Source organism: Protopterus annectens, chromosome 13.part0 (genome assembly GCF_019279795.1).
Source record: "Protopterus annectens isolate FY-2018-M chromosome 13.part0, PAN1.0, whole genome shotgun sequence".
NCBI lineage: Eukaryota > Metazoa > Chordata > Ceratodontiformes > Protopteridae > Protopterus > Protopterus annectens.
In genome coordinates this window covers 712,215,181-712,241,296 of record NC_056747.1, presented here as the reverse complement: position 1 = coordinate 712,241,296, position 26,116 = coordinate 712,215,181, and the positions used below count along the sequence as shown (strand labels likewise).

The following is a 26,116-nucleotide window of genomic DNA, read 5'->3' as shown; positions in this document are numbered from 1 at the left end:
GCATCACATGACTGTCAATGTTTTCATGTTAAGATAGTGTAGTGTATTAATTTTTCATAAGTGGCATTAATCCATGACCGTATTATAGCAATAACCCACCCCTGGGTGTGGGTAATGCTGGATTTACCCACGGTTGGCGTGGTTTGGTCACGCAGGAAGCCCGAGTCACCAAACAAAGCCAACCGTGGGTAAATCCAGCATTACCCACACCCAGAAGTGTGGTATTGCTGTTATACAATGACATTATTTAAGAAAAAAAAAAAATTAATTTTCTTAAATAATGGCATTGTATAATGCCTCCTTGCTACCCTTCCGCAGCTGTCTGGTATTCTGCGGCAGTTCTGATGTACTGCACATGCGTATGACTACGCAGTACATCAGAGCTGTGGGCAAAAGCAACGGAGAAGGCAAGCTCTCCATTGCTTTTTACAAACTGTTTTGCTATATTAAATGGGTCTAACATAGCGAGACAGCTTTAAAAAAAGCAACGGAGCCGTTGCTTTTTTTAAAGCTGTCTCGCTGTGTTAAACCCATTTAACATAGCAAAACAGTTTGTAAAAAGCAACGGAGAAAGTAAGATCTCCGTTGCTTTTTAAAAACTGTCTCGCTATGTTAAACTCGTTTAACATAGCGAGACAGTATTAAAAAAGCAACAGAGAATGTCCATTGCTTTTTTTAATGCTGTCTCGCTATGTTAAACGAGTTTAACATAGCGAGACAGTGTGAAGCAATGGAGATCTTGCGTTCTCCATTGCTGTAAAAAAAAAAAAAAAAAAAAAGAGTCATAGTAATGGAAAAAGTCTGGGCGACAGGACCTTTTTCCATTACTATAACTCTGATTTACAATGTGCACTCTGACCAATCAGCATGCACGTTTTTTGAATATTAATGGGGGGGTCGTTGTATAATCGATATTATGCACCTCATGTGCCAGCTGTTTGTGTGGCTGATTAGATACCTTTGATTAAACATGTAGTAAGAATGTAAAACATTTCACAGTAATATGTTTCAGTGCGTAAAAATCACTGTATTTACTTATGAATTGAATGTCAAAAGTAAAAATATGGTTACCAGTTGTCAGTAAAAGTTAGCTAAAATTGCATAAATGAGCATTTCTTGATTCTGCCAAACATATTTACATATTAGACTGAGTGTTATGATAAAAGGGATGTGTACTATAATCAGAAGAGCAAAAGAAAAGTTACTATAAAGCACTGATATCCCCTGAAGTCAAATGTTCTTAATGTTGTTATACAAAATAACTTACCTTTCCATGCATATTAATCAGATTGAGCAGTATGTGCTAAAAATAAATAAATAAATGAATGAATGAATACTAGAGACAACTCAGCTATAAAAACTGACTTTGAGAAATCAGTATTATAACATGGGTAAGTTTACATTTCCTGGTTGACAGTCTCTCTGCAGAATTTGATATTATAAATATTAATATCTTCTGGGTTAACAACTGTGCTTTGTTAGTAAAGCAGCATATTTCAGTAAAAAATATGAAAAAGAAATAGGAATCTATTCAGCAAATAGTATTATGGCCAAATAAATAAAAAGGCTTGTGCACTGTTTAAATCAGTGCCGAAAGTCTGAATTAATATACATGATTGTGAATTAGTCCCCTGACATTATTTATTTAGTTATTTATTTTACATTTGTTTACCGAGATAGTCCGACTGGATACATGTCCATTTTCAGCAGAAGCCCGGAGAGAAAAGCTCCAAAAAGACATTCAACAAACTGTTACATTTTTACAGTTTAAAACACAAAATAAAACACAAATAAAAGGATTTTTACACATGTAAACAAACACAGAAACAGATACACAAAAATTATTACATTTTTACTCAGATGGAAAATTTTAGACAGTATTTTTAAGAATGATAGGGTATTGAATGCCTAGTAGGTTAACCTGGTAGTAGATCCAAGGAGATCATAAGATTTATAAGTTAAGAAACAATAAAGTGTAGTCAGAAGTCCTCCATGTGCACACGAGTGATGGTTAAAGTTAGTCTGGATTAGGACAAGGACATAGCCATTGTTTTTTAAAGTACTGAATCAGACTTTTCTTGAACTGAGGTAGAGAGAGTTCAGATGTAAGATGAACAGGAAGAGATAGTTATTAATGGACACATCCACCAAAGCCACATTTAAATGTTTCCTGTGTATAACTACAAATAATCAGCAGTTTCAGATAATGTAAGAGGCTCCACCAAAGTCACGTTTAAATGTTTCCTATGTATAACTACAAATAATCAGCAGTTTCAGATCATGTAAAAGGCTCCACCAAAGTCACGTTTAAATGTTTCCTATGTATAACTACAGATAATCAGCACTTTCAGAAAAAATGTAAAAGGTGCATTATATTCTTTGTGAAATTTTCTGAAAAAACTAATGCAATCTAGCATTAAAAGTTCTTACATTGTAATAGTGGCCCTCTTTGCTTCTTAGGAGATGTGGACAGTTCCATATTTAACCTGCATTGACCTGCTAAGGTATGGGGAGATCAGTGTCCAAGGGCAGGGCTGGTGTTAGCAATTTGGAGGCTCCCAGTCTAAGTATCTCCCTGTTATTTCCACCCATTCCTCAGCAATGTTTTACTTCATACTGCATTTTTAGGAGTAGTAGCCGCGGTGGTGCAGTGGTTAGTGTTATTGTCTCACAGCAAGAGGTTCTCCTGTTCGATTCTTGGCTGAAGCACCTTCTATGTGGAGTGTGCATGTCCTCCCCGTGGTTGAGTGATGACATGCAGGTAGGTGTGTGTGTGTGAATGGGTGTGCCTTCTTTGAAGGTTGAGCATCGGGCTGGCAACTTGGCACCGTAAAAATCCACTGCCAATCATTAGCGGACCGGACTTCTGCTGTGGTGACCCCTAACCGGGAAAAGCCGAAAGACACACAGACTGAGTTGCAGCTACAATGCTCTTATATAATGACAGGACTGTGTAAAACACTGTGTTGGTCCATCTCATAGATGACATTCACATTGACTGGCATTTAGTTGCAACAATGATACATTACAACACCTCTATGTATAGGTCTGGAATGCTGTTTTACTTACACACAGACACACCCACACACAGACACACACCCTCCAGTGGTCCCCTCTATTTCCCCCATCCCAAGCTTCCTACCCCATGTGCATTACTTCCTTCTGCTTTTTCCTTACATTTTGCCATACTCTTAAGAATTTTCAAGAAACCATGACTTTCTATTTGCTCTGATGTGCATTTTAAAGTTGTTCTTTTTCTTTTTACACACCTTTTTCATCTGATGATGTCTTGAACAGAGTTTAAAGTTATGATCAAGGAAAGAAATTCAGTGCTGCTGTTCAGCTTTAGTTGTCCTTACATCCTTTTAATACACCTTATCTGGTCAGGTTAGTACAGCAGTAACCATTAAGAAATACAATTAAGCCAGGGCCCCATGAAGCCATAGGGTTGCAAATGCTCCGAGGTGTGTTTTAGAGCAGTTTCCCAACCTTGTAATACAGTAGTCACCTGAATAAAAATCATGAATAAGAAAAGAATTTCAGTCTTATTATTTTTTTTTCAAAGAAAACATAAGTTATGCATAAGGCTTAATGTTCAAAACTAGAATTACACCACCTGTCCATCTTTATGCAGGACAGTTCCTATTTGCGCATGTGTGTCCTGCAAAGAGACTTGAAAAATAGTGAATGTGCTGAGACTTTAGGCATAAAAATTTTTCAAAAGTTTCCTTTAATAGTTGCATAAAGCAATTGTTTTGTATCTGAAACGCCTAAATATTACAAGGAACAACATAAACAAATACAGCTGTACAAGAATGAGCTTTTATTGCATAAAGCAATTGTTTTGTATCTGAAACACCTAAATATTACAAGGAACAAGATAAACAAATACAGCTGTACAAGAACGAGCATTTATTTTTGCAAAAAAATTAAAAAAAAATGAAGTCTAGTCCTTTGCATTAATGTGGGTCTGGTTTATTCTGCAACAATGTTATGTTTCTGTAAAAAAAATGTCCCACTTCGGACAACTGAAACGGTAACCCTAGTTCGAAATTGACAAAATAGCAGCTCACAATAAACAAACAGGACAATTATTTGTGAGAATACAAACATTTTATCTAGAAATACTGCCTTGGCCTTAAGCATAGGCTAACTAGGTGGCCACCTAAGGCACTGCTCTAGCAGGGGCATTTTCCCAGTATTTATTTGTTTATTTTTTGTTGAAAAGAAATTATTTCTTTAAAAAGTGTTGAATGAATACAGGAAAAATTGAAGAGTAAGGCAAATTGTGAGAAAAAGGAAGAAAAATGTAATCTCGATGATGTAGATAGACTAAGATGGGAGCACTGGGTGGTGTGGGGGGGGCACTGTGAAGCCCTTTTGCCTATGGCACTAGATGACCAAAAGCTGGCCTTGCCCCCCCCCCCCCCCAAAAAAAGACAGTCTTCCTCTTTATTCCTCCTGTGCTAGATTGGGATAGAAGCAAAGATTCAAAAGGTCACAATCATGTACTTCTACTGACTGCAGTCATACATATACACAGCACACCTCCTCACTCTTCACCCTTTCCACCAAGGTAGTCACCTATACACGTCTGATTTGTGATTGTTAGGAAAATTAAAAAATAAAAAATAATAACCCAGTCACTGGGGATGCAAAAGCCAGTTAATTTCTTCGTGCCGGTCCCAAGCCCAGATAAATGGGGAGAGTTGCATCAGGAAGGGCATCTGGTGTAAAACTTTTGCCAAATGACATATGTGGACAACATACCAGATCGGTCGAGGCCCGGGTTAACAATGACCACCATCAGTACCTGTTAGCCAACAGGGTGCTGGCGGAAATTAGGTTGGCCGAAGGAGAAGAAGAGGAAGAAGGCATGACCAAAGGCAGGAAGAGAGGAGAAAGGTTAGGAGTGTGGTAGTGAGCGTAGGAACTTTGAATGTTGGCAGTATGACTGGTATAGGGAGAGAGCTGATATGATGGAGAGAAGGAAGGTTGATATATTTTGTGTGCAAGAGACCAGATGGAAGGGGAGTAAGGACAGGTGTATTGGAGGCAGGTTCAAATTGTTCTATCATGGTGTGGATGGGAGGAGACATGGGGTACGGGTTATCCTGAAGGAACAGTATGCCAAGAGTGTTTTGGAGGTGAAAAGAGTGTCGGAAAGAGTGATGTTTATAAATCTAGAAATTGATGGTGTAATGATGAATGTTAGTGCATATGCTTCCCAAGTTGGGTGTGTGATGGATGAGAAAAAAAAAATTGGAGTGAGTTGGATTAAGTGGTGGTGACTGTACCCAAGGGTGAGAGAGTGGTGATTGGAGCATATTTCAATGGGCATGTTGGTGAAGGGAACAGAAGGGATGAGGAAGTGATGGGTAGGTATGGTGTTAAGGAGAGGAATGCAGAAGGTCAGATGGTAGTGGATTTTGCAAAAAGGATGGACATGGCTGTGGTGAATACATATTTTAAAAAGAGGGAGGAGCACAGGGTGATGTACAAGAGTGTAGGAAGATGCACACAGGTGGATTATATTCTATGCAGGAGGGCCAGTCTGAAGGAGATTGGAGACTGTAACGTGATGACAGGGGAAAGTGTAGTTAAGCAGCATAGAATGGTGGTCTGTAGGATGATGATGGTGATCAAGAAGAGGAGGAGGAGTGTGAGGGCAGCACCAAGGATCAAATGATGGAAGCTAAAAAAGTTGCGAGGTGGAGTTCAGGGAAGAGTTAAGACAGGCACTGGCTGGCAGTGAAGAGTTACCAAATATCTAAGTAATTACAGCAGAGCTAGTAAGGGAGACAGCCTGAAAGGTGCTTGGTGTGACATCTGGACAGAGGAAGGAGGACAAGGAGACCTGGTGGTGGAATGAGGAAGTACAGGAGAGTATAGAGAGAAAGAGGTTGGTGAAGAAGAAGTGGGATTGTCAGACAGATGAAGAAAGTAGACAGGAGTATAAGGAGATGAGGTGCATGGCAAAGAGATAAGGCTTATGGAGAGTTGTATGAAAGGTTGAACACTAAGGAGGTTGAACAGAACCTGTACCTACTGGCTAGATAGAAGGGCCGAGCTAGGTATGGGTGATAAAGGATAATGAGGGAAATGTACTCACAAGTTAGGAGAGTGTGTTGAGCAGATGGAAAGAGTACTTTGAGGGGCTGATGAATGAAGAGAATGAGAGAGACAGAAAATTGAATGATGTGGGGATAGTGAATCAGGAAGTGCAACAGATTAGCAAGGAGGAAGTAAGGATAGCTATGAAGAGGATGAAGAATGGAAAGGCTGTTGGTCCAGATGACATATCTGTGGAAGCATGGAGGTGTTTAGGAGAAATGGCAGTGGAGTTTTTAACCAGATTATTTAATGAAATCTTGGAAAGTGAGAGGATGCCTGAGGAGTGGAGAAAAAGTGTTTTGGTATCGATTTTTAAGAATAAGGGTGATGTGCAAACATGTAGTAACTACTGAGGGATAAAACTGATCAGTCACAGCATGATGTTATGGGAAAGAGTAGTGGAAGCTAGGTTAAGAAGGGAGGTGATGATTAGTCATCAGCAGTATGGTTTCATGCCAGGAAAGAGCACTACTGATGCGATGTTTGCTCTGAGAGCATCGATGCAGAAGTACAGAGAAGGTCAGAAGGAGTTGCATTGTGTCTTTGTGGACTTAGAGAAAGCATATGACAGGGTGCCTAGACAGGAGGTTAAGGCATTGTATGAGGAAGTTGGGAGTGGCAGAGAAGTATGTAACAGTGGCACAGGATATGTGCGAAGGTAGTGTGACAGTGGTGAGGTCTGCAGTGGGAGTGAAGGATGCGTTTAAGGTGGAGGTAAGATTACATCAAGGATCAGCTCTGAGCCCTTCCTTATTTGCAATGATGATGGACAGGTTGACAGATGAGATCAGACAGGAGTCCCCGTGGACTATGATGTTTGCAGATGACATTGTGATCTGTAGTGAGAGTAGGGAACAGGTTGAGGAGACTCTGGAGAGATGGAGATATGCTCTAGAGAGGAGAGGAATGAAGGTCAGCAGGAGTAAGGCAGAATATCTGTGTGTGAATGAGAGGGAGGATAGAGGAATGGTGAGGAGGCATGGAGTAGAGTTGGCGAAGGTGGATGAGTTTAAATACTTGAGATCAACAGTTTAGAGTAATGGCAGTTGTGGAAGAGAGGTGAAGAAGAGCATACAGGCAGGGTGGTGGTGGAGAAGAGTGTCAGAAGTGATTTGTGACAGTCAAGTACCAGTAAGAGTGAAAGGGAAGGTCTACAAGAGGGTAGTGAGACCAGCTATGTTATATAGGTTGGAGACAGTGGCATTGACAAAAAGGCAGGAGTCAGAGCTGGACATGGCAGAGTTAAAGATGTTAAGACTTGCACTGGGTGTGACAAGGATGGACAGGATTAGGAGTAAGTATATTAGAGGGTCAGTTCAGGTTGGACGGTTTGGAGACAAAGCCAGAGAGGCGAGATTGCGTTGGTTTGGACATGTGCTGTGGAGGGATGCTGGGTATATTGGGAAAAGGATGCTAAGGAAGGAGCTGCCAGGTAAGAGGAAAAGAGGAAGGCCTAAGATAAGGTTTATGGATGTGGTGAGAGAAGACATGCAGGTGGTTGGTGTGGTAGAGCAAGATGCAGAGGACAGGAAGAAATTGAATCAGATGATCTGATGTGGTGACCCCTAACGGGAGCAGCCGAAAGAACAATAAGAAGAAGGAGGAAAATTAAAAAAATAATGACTACAGTCATATATTCCACTTTGTTGCTCCTGGACAGTACACTGACCCTACAAGCTATTATAACTTTCTTTGCACACCTCCGAGGTCTTTGAGCAAAGCCAGATCATGATCAAATGATCAAATGGAGTCTTAGGCAGGGTAATGGACCAGGGATCCCCCCACAACCATGCTAGTGTCCCATTGCTGTCTCTACCCACTTACCATAAACACTGTTCAAACCTGTCAGTGTGCATACTGTTTTCTTCTTTACTTTTACAGTGCTTGCATAGATTTGGTTTAAAACCTGTATTTCAGATTTTACAGTGCAAACTCTGATGGCTTTTTGCTTAAGATAACATAACAAAATAGCTTCACATTAAAGGCAGACTTAAAATGAGCATCAGTAAACTTCTCTTCCCTTGAACCTCCCATTCATTGAAAATGCGTCTGGCCAGTGGTGGATGATGTGTACATTTATATCCACAGACATCCATCAAATCCAGCAATTATAGTAGCATTGTTGACTACATTATTTTCAGATGTCTGTGACAAGAAATTAACAACAATAATAATGATGTCACATATTTCTAATTTGTTTCACACAGACACAGTAGCCAAAGTATTCCAGCTTAATTTCTCTTTATCTCTGTATCTCTCTGTCTCTCTGTATTTCTCTGTCACACACACATTAGTCCTGCAAAACCAGATTATTGACTGTTTAAAAATGACCAGATAGGTGTATAAGGTACTTTCATCCATGGAGAGCCCCCATAACTATAACCACTTTGTTGACTGTGTATACCCATTATTGTTATGAAGAAATAAATTGCATGTACTTTATTGGTAGATTTGGATAAACTACATGCAGTTGATAATACATGCGATTGCTAAGTCAATATACACAGTCTCTGCAGAAGTAAAAGTCATCTGAGTAATTCCAAATTAAAGAGAATCATTCTAATGCAGAGGTTGCTGCTGGAAAACAACTTTGTATTTAAGTTGGGTCTATATTAGTTTGTTGTAATGCAATTGCAGCGAACACCAGATCATCGACCTGCATTCAGCGAAAATTGTTTCAGCGGTTCGCTGAATTAATGGAGGGCAAGTAAATACTTGCCCTACAGCACAACAGACTGACAGCTATGCAAATGAAACCCACCCAAGTAGGGGCTTTGTCCCCACACTTCCCGATGTGGAGGGCTGCACCCCACCCACCCCCCAACTATATACCAATTCCGAGATCGCACTACAGTGGAGAAAAGGGCAACATTGTGCTGTAGGGTATTTACTTGCCCTCGGTAAATTCAGCAAATCGCTGAAATGATTTTCGCTGAATGAGGGTCAATGATCCAGTGTTCGCTGCAATTGCATTGCAACAAACTGATATAGACCCTTTAAGTTGTCAACAACAGCATTTATATCATCAGCATTTTTAATAATAGTGGCATCATTGTGTTTTAAAGATCGTAGAACATTATTTTAGTTTCATAAACGTGGTATAGGTCATCATAAGTAAGCTCCTTTAGTCTTCCTTACAAGGTGTCTCTTCCCTGGCTGCTGGCTGCTGCAATGAATCAGGTCTTTGCTTTGATCAAGCAGACCTGATGGATTACAGCTTTTAGCTGACATCACAGGCAGCTGCAGCCAAGGAAAAAAAACACAAAACCTTTTGATGCATGATTTTGATGCAAAATTGCCGCTAGTGCTATACCTTATCCCGTCTCGATACTTATCAACCTGTCTATCAATGAGCATACAATTCCAGCCCTTTGGAAAACCTCCTACATAATAGCCTTGGACAAAGGTGGTCCCTCAACCGAACTTAACAACTACCGCCCCATAGCAATCTTATCCCCACTATCAAAAATCCTTAAATAATGTATCCATTCTCAGCTGATGAAACATTCACTTAACAAATAGTCTCCTTACCAACACCCAACACACCTTTCACCCATCCCATAACACCACCATAGCATACATATCCTTCATCAACACTGTCAGTCGATATAGGAACCAAGGAAATGTAGTGTCTGCCACTTTCCTAGATCTGTCCAAAGCATCTGATACAGTATCCCACAGCAAACTACTTACTATCCCAGCCAAACTCAACCTAACAACCCCTCCTTGTTCTGGTTTCAAGACTACCTATCCAACTGCCAACAAGCAGTTAAGTGGCATAATTCCCTCTCCCCCTTTCTCCCAGTAACAGTAGGTGTACCACAGGGATCCATTCTGGGACCTCTACTATTTAATATCTTTACAAATACCCTCCACACCACCACCCAGCAAGCTACAATAGTGTAATATGCAGATGATACTACACTGATCTGCTCAGCCCCCACACACCAAACACTTCACACTAAAACCCAAGAGGCCTTCTCCAGTATCAAAAAATGGTTAAAAAAAATCACAGCTAATACTTAACCCCAAAAAGACTCAACTTTTGCTTTTCCACCCTACCAAAAGTATTGATTCTTCTGTTCTTTTCTCTTTAACTTCTGCCAATAACCCCCAAATCTCCCCAGTATCACAAGCTTAACTTCTTGGTGTAATACTGGACCAAAACCTAAAGTTTGACAAACATATAGCACAAAACATATCCAAAGTCCATAAAAACCTTAGAACCCTATACCACTGCAAAAACTATCTAACCAAAGAGACCAAAATTACTATATCCAGAACTCACCTTCTCTCTACATTGCTCTATGCATCCCCTGTATTAACAAACCTTAACAAGACAGACCTACACAAATTGTCCATGTGCTATAATAAAATAGCTAGATTCGCAACCAACTCTAATTTCCGGTCCCACCACTGTCACTCACTAAAACAACTAGGTTGGCTAGGTCTCCCCCCACTTACTAAACTATAACCAACTCACCATGGCTCATTACTTGCTGTACCACCCAAACAAGATTGATGATCTCTCAGGCTTACTCAACTTTCACAATTCTGCTTACCAACTAAGATCCACAAACAAAGCCCTTCTTGAAGTAGCTAAGTGTAGACATAGTACTGGTGAATCCCTCCATTCCACACAGTTGCTAAAATCTGGAATTCTCTTCCACCAGATATCAGATTGCAAAACATCAGTCCCACCTTTAAACCCCAGTTAAAAGCCCACCTCAATCTCATCTGGCAATGTACCTGTACTGACCATGGCTAGCCCTACTACCTCAGATAAATCTTCCTCTGGCACTACTCAAAGGTCAAACACATTAAAACTAAAAAAAAAAAAAAAAACCTGCCATAACAAACTGTATTTTTAAATGAATGTATATAACTGTATATAGTATTACTGTGCTTTCTTACTGAAATATATTATATTTTCTGCTTTACTACTGTACACTGTATATATTGTACACTTATGTAACTTCTCATCATACTATGCATGATATACTATTGTTTGCTTTATTAATTTGTACTCATCTCTGACTTTTCTATTTTTATCATGTCTGTGGAGCTGTTGTATTTTTATGATTGTCGTGTATTTGGAGCTTTTCTCCCCAGGTCTCTGCTGAAAACGGGCACTTGATTACCCAGTCAGACCAACCCAGTAATCAAATATAAAATAAAATAAATAAATAAATAAATAAATCATAGCACAGGCAGGAAGGAGGAAACCCACGTGTGAGTTTTCTGCACTAGTGAGGGCCCTTGTATGCAAGGATTTAATCGGGGGCCCCCCACGGCCGCGGATTTGGCGGGTGCCTAACACTGGCTATGCCCATGGGCAAGGAAAAATAAGATTCCTGGATTTTTTTCCCAGCATGTGAGATTCCTGTCAGCATTTTTGTTCCTGAGGCATGCATTGAGCCTGCAAATCTAAGGAAGATGGAGCGGTTTACCTGCCTGAGGGATGTGGCCCTCAACTATATTGTTCCTGTTGCCTGACAATTTCTGTCAATCCATTGGCCTTCATTTCTTGGGAATCCAGAAGACTAGATGTGACAAGTTATCATTTTACTGTTTGCTAAAAGATACTGAGTGTGTTTAATGTCTTCTTTTCTTGGGGGAAACCAGCAGACTGGTTGTGGCAGTGACTGTCGTATTGCTTGCTACAAGATCCTGCATAACACTCTGCTTAAAGCTATGTGGCTTGATCAGCAAGAAATGCTAATAAACAAAATCCATGTTTATTCCTACAAAGTCGCTGTAGCCTGTATTTGCTAACAGCTCAGTGTCCCACTGTGAAAAGGGGCTGCAAAACTCTGCATAAGACCTGCTATTTGTTAAATGCAAAATATAACAACTGTCACAGATGTCATTCAAATAGTCCACCTTTCAGCAAATACAACAACCTTAATTTCGGACTGCTTAAATCTTTATTATCAGTAACATTTCATCATTTGCATAAAAAGTTGTTGCCGTATCATTGCATATCCATCCACTCTTTCAAATAAACTAGCAAATAATCTATGAATAATAATTAAAACAGCAACTATCAAGACGCAGACTTAACAAATGGCTTCATCCTCATCTGCAAAAGGGTGTTTTTTGTTGCTGTTTATGTATTCCCAGGAAGTCATAACCTGATTTACATTGAGTTTTGTTTATTGTCTGTCTGATTACTTCCCATACGTTATGGAACGTGACATCAGCCTTCCAGTCCAGCACATTTCAGTGTTAAATGTGAGAACAAATGTTTCTAATCTCAAGACTGATAAAAAGCACTCTTTTTACAGATTTTATATTGCATACTGAAAATTGGCCGTAGGTCCAAGTGTGTGTGCGCGCGAGTGAGTGGTAAATCACGTTGGCTATGGTGTGCAGGGTCCTGGGTTTGAGCCTTTTAGAGGCTGTTGATTTTACACTGGAAAATATTAAGGTACAACCCAACACTCTAATAATTGGTGATTTCAACTACCCTACCATTAACTGGGAAAACTACTCATGTACTAACTCTTTTGCTCAACGTTTTCTGGAAATCATCAATTCCAACTCCTTGGATCAGCTTATCCACACCCCCACCAGAGGCAGCAATACCCTAGACCTGGTCATCACCAACATGGGTGACCAGTGTTCCACACCAGAGGTCAGCTCCTCGTTGGTCAGATCCGACTACAAGATAATCACCCTAGACATCCACATCCTGCTCCCACCCCCCATTAGGAAAACAACCGTAAAATATTTCTCCAAAGCCAACTTCACACTTCTTAAGACAGAAGTGGCAAACTTCAGGACACTCATGCAGATGGACAATAGAGGTATGACTGCTGAATCCTACACAAATGCACTTTATAAGCAGTTACACGAGTGCATGGATTGTGCTATCCCTAACAGAACCAAGATGCTATCCTCCAAAAAAAGGAAGCCAATCTGGTGGTTTTCTGCCATAAACAAACTCTACAACAGAAGAAAGAAACTATTGGAAAAAGAGTAAAATCCCATGATTGGAGGAACTCCCTGGTCAGCCTCAGTAAGAAGCTGAGATCCCTCATAAAATCCTCTAAAGCTAGTTATGAAAACAAAATTGCCACTGATTCTAAAGACAACCACAAAGCATTCTATAGCTATGTCAAAAATCTCAATGGCAACACTCAGATCTGCTCTGAGTTACAGCACAATGACACTAAATATACAGAACCAACTGATATTGCCAACATCCTGGCAGATAGGTTCAGTGCTAACTTTACCCCCCTCTCACCCCCTATAGGGCCCATCTTTATACCAGAAGAATGCAAAGTTCCTGTAATCATGGCTGCACAGGTAAAAACCTCACTCTCCAAAGCCAAGAACACAGCATCCATGGGACCTTACAACATCCCAGGCTGCCTTCTACATGAACTACAGAATGAACTGGCACCCCACCTAAGTACCATGTTCAGTCATAGCTTCACCTCAGGCTTTGTGCCCATTGAATGGTGCACCGCAACAGTTATCCCACTCCACAAAGGGGGGGCCACAACAGACCCCGGGAACTACCGCCCCATTAGCCTGACGAGCCTCGTCTGCAAGGCCATGGAACGTATCATCATGGAATTCATAAACAAAGACATTGGAGATCTCCAGACTCTGGACCCCACACAGTTTGGGTTTGTAAAAGGCAGATCATGTCTCCTAAACCTGATAGACTTCTTTGAAGTAGTCACTAAAGCCATAGATGAAGGTAAGGTGGTTCACACAGCCTATCTAGATCTCACCAAGGCATTCAACACCATCCCCCACTCTGGAATAATAGATAAACTCACCAAATTAGGTATAAATCCCTATGTCACAAGATGGGTTGCCAACTGGCTTACTGACAGAACCCACACCATGAAAGTAGCAGACTCCAAATCAGACTTCAGAGCAGTGACAAGTGACGTACCACAGGGTTCAGTCCTAGGTCCTCTCCTGTTTGGTATCTACTTCTCTGAAGTACAGGCTAACACAGAAGGCCTTTGCAAACTAGGAGCCATAATTGAAACTCCCAATGATGTGGACATCCTACAAAAGGGCCTCACTGAGACAGATGCCTGGTGTCAAAGACATGGTCTCAAGCTCAATGCCAAAAAGTGCATTGTCATCCCCTTTGGTAAAAACTCTGTACCCATGAACTACCACATAGGCAGTAGTCTACTTAACACTGAAAGTTTGATAAGAGACCTTGGGACACAGGTGGACAGTAGTCTCTGCTTTGATAATCACATCGCCGCAGTGGTCAGGAAATCCTTCTACGTGGCACACCTCATCACAAAAAGGTTTCTCATCCAGAAAAAAAGAGGTCATTGTTCCCCTCTACTCATCACTCATTAGACCCATTATAGAGTACAATGCCCCTTTTGGTATGTACCTCACAAGACATCTACAACAACTGGAAAGTCCTCAAAAATACCTCACAAAGAGGATTACTGGCCTCAAACAGATGCCTTATGAAGATCGTCTCAAGAAACTCCAGTTTTACTCCATCACATATCGCCTACTCAGAGGCGATCTCTGCCTAACATACAAAGCTATGTCAAACCCAGAGCTGTTGGACATGCTCCACTTAAAGAAATCCCAATCCGTCCGAGCTACACATCCTAGGGACCTAAACCTTGTCACCACAATAAACAGAACATGCTGGAGGGATAGATTCCTGTCCCAGAGACTTCCCATACTCTGGAACAGACTACCTATCTATGTCAAACAGAGCTCCTCATTAACACTCTTCAAGAAAAATCTTGATGATTGGATGGGTAATAGGAAATTCACCCTGGGGAATAACTTCTGTGGTTCTGCTTGACAGGGGCACAGGAAAATAATTTTCTTGGGCGGCAAAAGCCAGGGTACCTTTTTGGCTAGGCTTGTATAGGCCCTAGGGCCAGTAGCCTAGTACCTACCTATGAACCACCCTGGCAGGGGTAGCCACTCGGCAGAGTAAACTTTGGCTCGAGATGGGGGTGTCCATTATAATGCATTTTATTTCTACTGTGTTTGCTGAAGTAATGAGGAATGTTACTGTTGGCATCACACCTTTAACACGTTCTCGTATACAACCATCTTTAACCAATTCAGATGCATAATAATGTCAAAAGAATAGTGTCTTTATTGTCATGTTGTATCTGAGACATTAATTGTACTCAAACACCTTTCCTGGATATGAGAGGGAAAACCATCTTCACTGTGCATGAGGAATAAAAGAATGAATAGTGGAAATTAGCAGTGAAAGCACAACCTGAATGCTTGTGTAGAAAAAAACTCAATGTGAGTTATTTAGAAATTACACTTGGGCCAGGTTCAATAAAGCCAACACAAAGTGTACACTAAATGTACACAATATCTATTCAAGAACATTCTTAACACATTTTTCATGCTTTCTAGTCACTCAGAAAGAGTACACTAAGTGCACATGTAGTCTACACTTTGTAGTAACCTTTATGAATCCCTGTCAATATTTAAAGCTCCAAGAATATCAGTAAGAAAATTAAAATTAGGAGGAAGAAGGTGTGAATTATGTTTGTATTGTCTGTTCACTCAAACCGGGGTACACTCAGTGGAGGCGTTATTGAATTCCAGGGAGTTTCTGTACTTTAGTAGATAATTTCTGATGCTTTGCAGGTGTAAATTTTATTGTACTCACAGCATATAATTTTTTTGTTAAATGCAAATCAGAACAATTATTCATTTAAGCTGGTGATTTTAAAATTGCCTCCACCTACCTGCTTAAAATGAATGTTTATATTAAAAAAGGAGAAATTAAAATACATGTGTTTAATTAAAATGACCCTGGATAATAAGTAGTGAAAGAAAATGCACAAAAAAGAAACCATATACCTTTATTTTAGGATATTTGTGGCGTGTTGAAAAATCATTTTCTGATGATGAGCAACATTTAGGTTAACTTGGTGGTAAAACTCTTATCTGTCCCTGATTTGCCTTATATTTTTGATCTGTTCTTCAAATAATTTTGTCTTTTTCTGGCAGATTATTGAGGATTGGAGTCACTACATAATTACAGATACTGACATTTCAGAGTTCATATCCTTTAGAAAATGCAGGGTAATGTAATTTAAGGGAATGCTTCTAGCAACATTATAAGTATATGAAAGCAACATTTAAAATCTGCCTCTGATTTTGGGCCTTTGCCCCTCACAGTGTTGCACTTTGTTCCTGACTGTTTCTGATTCTTGCACTGAGTTATGCATAGTTAGAGAGTAAGAAGTTTGAAGAAATGTCTAATTCTAAAGATCAGCCCTAAATGCCACATCACTTTGCTGTGGACTGATGATGATTGCAGAACTGGTTTCAGCATTTGTTGCTATTTGCATCCCATTTTGGTCAACTGATGACTCAAATAACTAAAAGACTGTCTCTGAGGTTCCATTAGGTTGAAGGTAGGGCTGGCATGATTCTAGAGCAGGATCAGTGTGCAAAGAATAGGTGATGTGTTGCCCTGGGCACCAAGCTCCCTTGCTGCAGTGTGTACTGCTTGTTCTATTGCCCCCATTATTTTTCTCAAGTTGCAGTTTATCATATAATTGCAAAACATGGTAAACAGAATCATGTAAATTACTATGTCACTTATGCTCCACCTTAAAAGGTTAGAGTTCACTGCATATAAGAAATATGATGTATTGCCATAACTTGTAGCTTTGTTTGGTAGTCAGTGATATATGTATAAATACTATGAAGCAAAGTCTTTATAGTGGTACCATCAAGTAACATTGCTAAGACTGAGGGCAAGGAAATTACACCCCTGCACACAAATTCATCTATTTTCTGTATAGTGATGGCACACAGTCTCTGTGTTCCCTATCTATCTCTGTCTTCAGAATTACCACAAACATATCTAGTTTCCCTTTTTGTCTATACATCCTTTTACTTTCTGTCTAGATGTTATTGAATGGCTATACATTCATATGCTATGTGAAAGTGCTTATAAGCATAGCAGGTACACTGAATTAAAATTTACATAAGTACTATTCATACAGCTTCATAACTTCAGATAAATAGCGAGGAAAGGTGCGTACACTACATTTATCTGCTTACTCATATTTTGTTGACAGGGCTACTCCTTCTTTACCATGCCCATTTTCAGGGGACATCTGAAGGAAAAAAATATCCCTGAGAAAACAGTAACAACCGAATGACCTATAGTTCTGGCTTACGTTTATGTACTGAACTGATTCACAGCCACAGTGCACATAATAATGAAAACAAGAAAAACAGTAACAAACTCAAAGAAATAAAGAGTTCATTGTAGGTATAATATAAAAACACAGGAACAATTTACTGTGATAATGTTTCGGTACATCTACAGTATACAACTTGAACCAGACTCCATGATACACAAGAATGGAGACTTGTGTGTGACCTAGGTAACCAGGCAGGGAAGGGCAGGAGTGAAGGGGAATAGCTCCTTGCCTCTTCCTGTGGGGGTGGGGAGGGTTGCATGACCTCAGGTGCACTCTAGGTATTTTTTACTTCCCTGGTGGAAAGTGTGTACCTTCTTGCCAAGTTAGTGCTCCACCATAACTACACCTACAATAGGACTATTATCCATTTTCTTCAGTAATGTGTCTTTCTACCTACACATAGCTGCCCTTTCTCTTGGAAATAAATATGTTTGCTATGTCTGTATATCTGTCTTTGAAGTGTGTCATCAATTATCCATGCTGTTCCTGATATCATACATACTAAGTACCCTCCAGAGTAGCACTGCACGGTAGTATATGACTTTGGAAGCCTTAATGCACACTTGTCATTGAATCTGAATAACATTTTTCACCTACATTTCATTGCTCACCTATCCCTAACCATTGGGCACTAACTATCTTAAACTGTCCCTAAGTTAGAACATAACCACGTCAAGTGTTATTTTTAGTAACCTGTCTTTCCTTCAGAAAGCACATTATAGGCCTGTAATTTAATTTATAACATACTATTAGATGCTTAGTACTGATTATGCATTCTTTTTCCAGGGCACCTGAAACTTACTGATTTTGGGCTGTCGCGACAGCTTAAACGAGGACAGAAGACATACACTATCTGTGGGACAATGCAGTACACTGGTAAGAATAACAATACTACAGTGAATGAGTAAAGTAAATCAGTTATAATAAGAAATATCAGTAAAGAAAGAGAAGTTACTAAATTACACCTTGGTAGGACACATACTGGTTCCTAAATTAAACAAAATCCACAATTAATATCTAAAAGCATGTATCAGTGACAGGAAGAGTTTATGTTTATATGAGAGAGAAAGTACCAGTATCTAAGTATTGGTAATGCAGAGAATGGGAGGAGGGAAAGCACAGGTACGTAAAGGTGATGCATATTTTAGGAAATTCTTTGTTTTTTGAAAGAAATGGGTGTGGACATTTATAACTAGATAAGTAATCTGATCCAGAAATACCTTTTTCACCCACAGCTTTGGCCAAAGAAACTGAATAAAAATTACAGTATATAAAATATATAATTTTACAGTCCAATGTACAACCATCACAAGAAAGTAATCAAACAATGCATTAACTAAAAAGAAGGTAATGCATTAAGTACATAAATAATGTATGATAGTTATCTTGGCTGCTGGTGTAACCAAGCATACTTAGTGTAATGACTGAACTTTTTCCTGAACATCACTTAGAAACATTATGGTTTGTAAATTCCACAATGTCTGTTAAGTGACTAAACTAGTGTCAGCATATCTCTGTATACAAGTCATGCTCCAAAATAACTTTTAAGTTTATAGGGATCAACAGCTGAAAATGACATGTCTTTTTCTTAAGTGTGCATTGGTAACAATTAGGGAGATATAACCAACCAAAAGGCATTGATAGAAGGGTCACACCAACAACAGGTTAGAAGGTTTAATGTTATAAAACAAGTAATCTCCGTGGTATCCCCGAAGTCTCAAAACAACCCACTAAAGGTCCAAAAACAAAAGAGTGTAAGAAACTTCTCTGTGTGGAAGATTTTCAGTCCATATATTTCTAGTTAATCACTGTATATTAATCAGATAGAAAATATATAATTGTACAGCATTACTAAGTATTCAAAAGTAATCCAAGCAAGGCAGGCAGTCTGTTTCCAGTAGAAAATCCTTTATTAAGTACACAGGCAAGCGATCCAAGTAAAACAAAAATAGAGTAATAATTTCCTCACAAGCTTTCTAAATATATATATATATATATATAGCACACTCTGCAACTTTGTTTTATATCATTAAAGCCTTCTACCCTGTTGTTGGTGTGACCCTTCTGTCAGTGCCTTTTGGTGGTTTATAAGTTTATTTTGGCACTGTTTTCTCCTTTTGGCTATATAGGGAGATATGTACAGCAGGCATGAGCTGGGGTGCAATGTAAGAGATCGAAATACAAAGCATAAAAATCTGGCTATATCCATGATGCCATCTGTGACATTCCGACACTGGGACAGTAATCAAGTAGCCTGAATCCTCATCACTAGCACTGGAGAGAGACGTTCACTTGGAATACAAATGGATACATTCAGTATTTCCAGATGCAGACCTCTCTGCATCAAGCACAATTTCCCTTAAGAGCATACAGGGAATGCAGTCAGCCCGGGGTCTGGATTCTTTATATCTGTCTCCCTTCAGGGCCTCATCTGTTCATAGGTTCATAGGTTTATACTAGGCTATCTGCCCTAAGGCATTTATAAGCCTAGCCCAAATTTTTGTGGCTTACGCCACCCCTTATATGAAAAAATACTGTGCCCATTAGTTTGTTGTGCCTCTGTCCAGCAGTGACACAGAGATGATTCCCGGGGTAAACCTACGATCTCCCATCCACAGGTCTAGATTTCTCTTGAACAGAGTCAGCGAGGTGCTCTGCCTCACATGGACCGGGATTTTATTCCACAGCATAGGGAGTCTCTGAGTGATAAATCTATCCCTCCAGCACGTACTATTTATATCCGTGCTAAGGTTTAAGTCACTTGCTCTAGTGGTTTTGGTGGATTTGGATTTTTTGAGTTGGAGCATGTCCATTAATTCCGGGTTGGACATGGCCTTGTATGTCAGGCACATGTCACCTCTGAGCAGACGGTATGCGACTGAATAGAGCTGGAGTTTCTTCAATCTGGCAGCATATGACAGATTTTGGAGTCCCTTTATCCTTTTGGTGAGGAACTTTTGGGGTCTCTCCAATTGCTGCAGATGTCGGGTGAGATACATCCCGAATGGGGCATTGTACTCGATCATTGGTCTGATAAGTGAAGAGTACAGGGGAACAATAACCTCACTAGATCTGGATGTGAATCCCTTCATGATCAGGTGGGCAATGTAGAAGGTCTTTCTAACCACTTTAGCAATGTGAGTGTCAAAAGAAAGGCCACTGTCAACCTGGGTCCCCAGGTCCCTGATAACCTCTTCTGTGCTTAGTGGATTGCCACCTATATGGTAGCTTGGGGTTACCTTGTTTTTCCCGAAGGGTATGACTATACATTTTTGGCGTTTAACTTCAGGCCATGGCTCTGGCACCAGCTATCTGTTTCCGTGAGTCCCTTCTGAAGGATATCCGTGTCTGATGCACTTTCCACTATGGCGCCCAGTTTGCAGTCGTCTGCAAACTTTGTCAGCCAAAGTCCTCCTATGTTGGCCTGTACTTCTGAGAAGTAGATGCCAAACAATAGGGGCCAAGAACCGAGCCCTGTGGGACACCACTTGTGACCGGCTTGGAGTCTGACACAGCGCCAGCAACTCTAACCCTGTGGGTTCTGTCCTTAAGCCAGTTTGCAACCCATCTTGTGACATATGGGTTTACATTTAAGCTGGTAATTTTTCTACAATACCGAGTGGGGTATTGTGTAGAAAGCCTTTGCAAGGTCAAGGTAGGCTGTATGGACTGCCTTTCCCTCATCAATGGCCTTGGTGACTGTTTTGAAGAAGTCGACCAAGTTCAAAAGGCATGATCTTCCCTTGACAAAGCCAAACTGGGTCGGGTCCAATGTCTGCAAGTGCCCTATATCTTTGTTTATGAGCTCCATTATGATCCTCTCCATAGCTTTGCAGACGAGACTTGTTAAGCTTATGGGCGGTAATTACCAGGGTCCGTGAGGCGCCTTTGTGGAGTGGGACAACAGTTGCCAGACGCCACTCCTTGGGCACGTATCCTGTGGTAAGGCTGAGATTAAACAGCTGCCTTATGTGCGGGTTTAATTCCTCATTTAGCTCGTGTAGCACACAGCCGGGGACACCATCCGGTCCCATTGATGCTGTGTTTTTAGCTTTAGAGAGAGCAGCTTTCACCTGCGCATTTGAGATGTCCGGGAGGCTACACTCAGCTGGGATAGTTATCTCTCCTTTAGGGGAGGGGTGAAGTTTGCACTGAACCTGTCTGCCAGTATGTTGGCAATGTCTGTGGGTTCAGTGATTTTTGTATCATTTTGGACTAATTCTGAGCATATCTGGGAGTTTCCACCCAGGTTCCTAACATAGCTGAAAAAGGCCTTATGATTGTCCTTTGAATCCATGGCAATTTTTCTCTCAAAATTGGCCTTAGTTGATTTTATGAGTGCTCGTATTTTTTACTAATAATGATCAGGGGTGACTTCCTTTTATGGATTTTGTTCTATCATGTAATAGCTTTCTCCTCTTATTGTAAAGTTTGTTAATGGCTGGGGTCCACCAGACTGGACGTTTGCCCTTTGTGGAAAGAGTCTTGGTTTTATTTGGGATTGCCTGATCCATGCAGTCCTGGAGGTGTTCATAGAAGGCATTTGTAAGGGCTTCCAGCTTGGGTTGTGGTTTCCACTGGCTCAGGGGCCTTGAAGGATACCACACCAGTCTTGAGTAGTGTGAAGTTTGCTTTAGAGAAGTTCTTCACTATGGTCTTTTTGGTTGGGGGGGGGCGACGGATGTGGATTTCCAGTGACATTAGTTTATGATCAGATCTCACCAATGAGGGATATACCTCCGGTGTGGAGCATTTTGTCCCCATGTTTGTGACAATGAGATCTAGTATATTTTCTCCTCTCGTGGGAACAGTGACTAGCTGTTCCATGGCATTTGAATTTATGAACTCCAGGAACCATTGGGCTAGAAAGTTAGGGCTTGAGTAATGTTCCCAGTCTATATTCGGGTAGTTGAAGTCACCCAATATGATGGTGTTTGGAGATACATTTATACCCTCCAGTGTCTTCAGGAAGGCTGTGTGGGGTTCCTGAGTTTGAGAGGGTGGCTAGAGCAGTTTTGCCTATGGTTAGTTGCACCTGGATGGTTTCCAAAGCTTCGTGCATTGCCACCAACCTGGAGGTGTGGGTATCCTTTATGAATATGGATACACCCCCTCCTTTTGTGGTGTGGTCCGGGTTTTGGGGCCGGAACGCATGATATGAGGTAAAACCTAATAGTGCCGGGGTGCTCTCAGGACCCTTGAACCAGGTTTCAGTTACAGCACAGACATCAATGTTCTCCATACTGAGAAGGGCCTCGAGTGCGTGCATTTTGAGATTTAGACTTCTGGCATTGAGCAGCATTACCCTCAGTTTCTTCCCATTTTTGTTTTCTAGGGTGGTAGGTTTAGAATTTGAGCCTTGCCTAAAAAAGGCACTATGGGGGTGGCAAGAGCCTTAGCCAATATCCGAATCCCAGGGTGACAGGTGCAAGCCGTCCCTTGCGAAGCAGCGTGGCTTGTCAAGCATGTCATCCCAGGCAGACAGACACTGGATCCCCTTTGAATGACACCAGACATTAAGCCAATTGTTAAAGCTGATCATCTTGTCTCTATATTGTGGCATCATTCTTGGTGAAGGAAGGATACTGCTCAGGGTTAGGGTCATACCTGCCTGGGCTACATAATCAGAGAGCTCCTCTATGTCTCTTTTCATGTAGTCCAGGGAGGTACGTCTCAGGTCGTTCGCACCAGCATGGACAATGACTGTGTCATATTTGTACTTGCCGTGGAGTGACCCGAGTGCTTGTGTTATGTGGCGGATTCTAGCGCCCGATAGGCAGCTTACTGTGACCCTCTCCTTGTTCAGCCTGGTGAGTGGGACGTCAGTGTGTCTGACTATGGAGTCACCTATGACAAGTATGTTTGGTGTTGTATTTGGCCTTAAGGGCTGTGACTGCTTTGCACACTGCTTTTGTGGTTTATGTGTTGCTTGTGGGGTGTCTTGAGGTAGCAGTTGTTTGGGTGTCTGCTTTGGAGGCCTCTGCTGTTTAGGTAAATTTTTACTCAGAGCCTCCGAGTATGTCTTTGTGTGTTTATTTGTTTGATTCAGTGGAGTGGTAGCATTATGTGAGGCTGGTTTTGTGGTGTGTGTAGTTGCCTTCTCCTCCTGTCTGGTCTTGCCAGTCCTGAGTTGAGAGAGCTCAGCCTCCAGTTTGGCTAAATAGCTGCATCTCTCGCAAGTATTTGTGTTATGTGGGAGGAGGAGAGGGTTGTCTGTGTACATGAGGCAGTTATAACATTGCCTCAAGATTCCCAGATTCACCAGCTGGACCGGAGAGAAGATTGACAACTGACCTTTGGACATGCTAGAATAATATTGGGAATTCCTTAATTGAAAACAAGGGCCAGTGGGGAGTGAGGGTGTAGTGCTTTTAATTTTAGTGCTGACTTATATAATTGCTTTAGTGAGCAAGTGCCAGGTAACTTGAGTGCAATGTGTTACAAGTAACTAAATGCAAAAACGACAAACAGTAACTTTCTTTCAAGTGAAACAAGGAAATAAGTACAGTAAGCAATGCAGATATCACTAGTGATCCACAGAAGCGCTGAGAAGTTGCGTATTAGGTGGAATTAGCTTCCAGGGAAATAACAAGCAAACAAACAACAAGCATATAAACAAAGCTAGATTCAGCAGGCCTGGATCTAGTCTATGCTAGAGCAAACAAGGTGAACCAATTTCAGTAAGATACAGTTCAAATATTCAGGCACTATAAACCTTTAACCAGAAATTCCCAGCTCAGAAGGGCAGAGTCCAGCCTCTTCTCCCACAAGAGTGCAGACCACGAACCTTCTTAATGTAAATAAGCCTCCCCACTGGTACACCTGTAGGGTTAGGTCCTCAGCCGAGTGTCCAAGCTAAGTTTTCCAGCACCCTCTCTGTGAAGCCAGTGCTTCATGTCCCTGATCTAAGTAGCTGACACACACACTTTGAGATTTGATTTCACACACACACACACACACACACACACACACACACACACACACCTTGGAAAGGTTGGCATAGATTTATTTGCTGTGCCCCCTTCTGCCCAGGGTATAAGGTAGTTATCACTGCCAGAGTATAAGGTAGTTATCACTGTGACCAGACACTCCACAATCAGCTACTCTAAGGCCCTTAACAAAGGGTGTCTAATTATACTGTGTAATATTAATATTAATACAAATGGTAGTAGTTGACCTAGACAGCTAGGCCTTCTGGAGTGGTCTATGCAGTGCCACCAAATAAATATAAGCACTCTCAAAGGTTAAATACTTTCTAAAAGGCCAAGCCACAATAAAAGTTTTAAATATATTTAATAATAAATAATAAAAGAAAATTAAAACACTGAATATATATCTACAGTAAACCACAGAGTTCAAATCACAGGAAATATTGAAAATAACATTGATAGACAGACTCATACAAATAAAAAAACAGTATCTAAACTAAGCTTCAGTATATTTTTCTGACTGAATCTAGAAAAATTACTATTCCCTATTTACTTAACAGAGTAAGGCAGATGATGCAGTGAATGGTCATTCTTGTTGTCAGACCCAAGACAGAATACTCAATATTGAGGGATTTCTCTTTCTAATATCTAAAATTTCCAAGGTAGTTGGCAGAATGACCTCATCTGGTCACCTGACTCTAGGTTCTCACACTAGTCCCCTTTGAAGCTTGAGACAGGATGTTAGCATAGATGTGATAAGATGTACACCTAAAATTTTGCTAATGTGTATTACAGTGCCTGGGGCAACCCCTCTTTTACTGAGCTAATGAACAAATGCTTCTTTTGGACATGCTGTCTCTGGTCCTATTCAGAGCTGTGAGATAAGCTATTTCATGGCCCAACAGGTGGTCCAATAAACAGTATTTTTCTTAAAGTAAGAAGTAAACTAGCTGCTTAACCCTTCTCTTACAGTGTCCTTTGCTAACATATATACATGCAGTCTCACATGTATATTCCTTCTCTGTCTAGCAGGACCCACTGTTGATACATTTTTTAACACTAGCAACTTTACAAACACATTTTTATTTTCAAATGCCATACAGTTCTAATACAGTTGTAACATAAGCATCTGTTCAAATCAGTTTGATATTCAAATGCCATACTGTTCTAATGCATTTGTAACACAAGCATCTTGTATAAATCAATTTGATATTCAGAGGACATAGCATTCTTTACAGAACTCCAGCTGGCTATGCTGGCACTACCCAATATCATCACATCTCTCCCCCCCCCTTTGAAGACTCAAGCTAGTTTTTCAAGTGCCCCTTGAGAAACATTGCTTGAGAGGACTGAGGACTCTGGTGGTAGCTTGATACCCCTGTTGTCTCCAGACAACTAACTACTGGCATTCTGTTATTTCCACTTGCTGTTCCCCAACTTGCCTCTAAAGACATGTATTTTGCTACATGGCCCCACTGGTTACATTCCTAGGCCCTGGCCATGTATGTGAACTAGTGGCTTCCCCTGTTGCTGGTGAATTCTGTTAAGGTGGTTTAGGCTGCCCCCACCATGAGTTCCCTTATATCCATATGTAGCACTGGGTATCCCCTTACTACAAAGTGATGCCCTGATTGCAAATTAGACATCCCCCAGCTCATCTGCAGAGTTGCATTCCCTGTCTGTCAACTAGATTCTCATGTCCTCAAACAAGGTTCTAAGGTCTTGTTCCCTCACCAAAAGATCTGCCAGCCCTTGAAAAATGGTGACCTCACATCCACTCACCCACCTATGAAAATAAATGCTTAACTCAGCATCATAACCACGCACACTTTATTCTGCCTTGCGTCTGTGCTCATGAAACTTTTTTCTGTA

The 26,116-nt window shown here is 40.8% G+C and overlaps 1 protein-coding gene across 1 annotated transcript in view; it reads left to right on the top strand.

Annotated features, from left to right (window-relative positions):
• RSKR (ribosomal protein S6 kinase related) overlaps nt 1-26,116 on the top strand; it is a 310,818-nt gene that overhangs the window by 193,086 nt on the left and 91,616 nt on the right. The window contains exon 8 of the mRNA XM_044054880.1: nt 18,102-18,191. Within this exon, the coding sequence (XP_043910815.1) occupies nt 18,102-18,191 (90 nt within the window). The remainder of the gene's footprint in view (nt 1-18,101; nt 18,192-26,116) is intronic.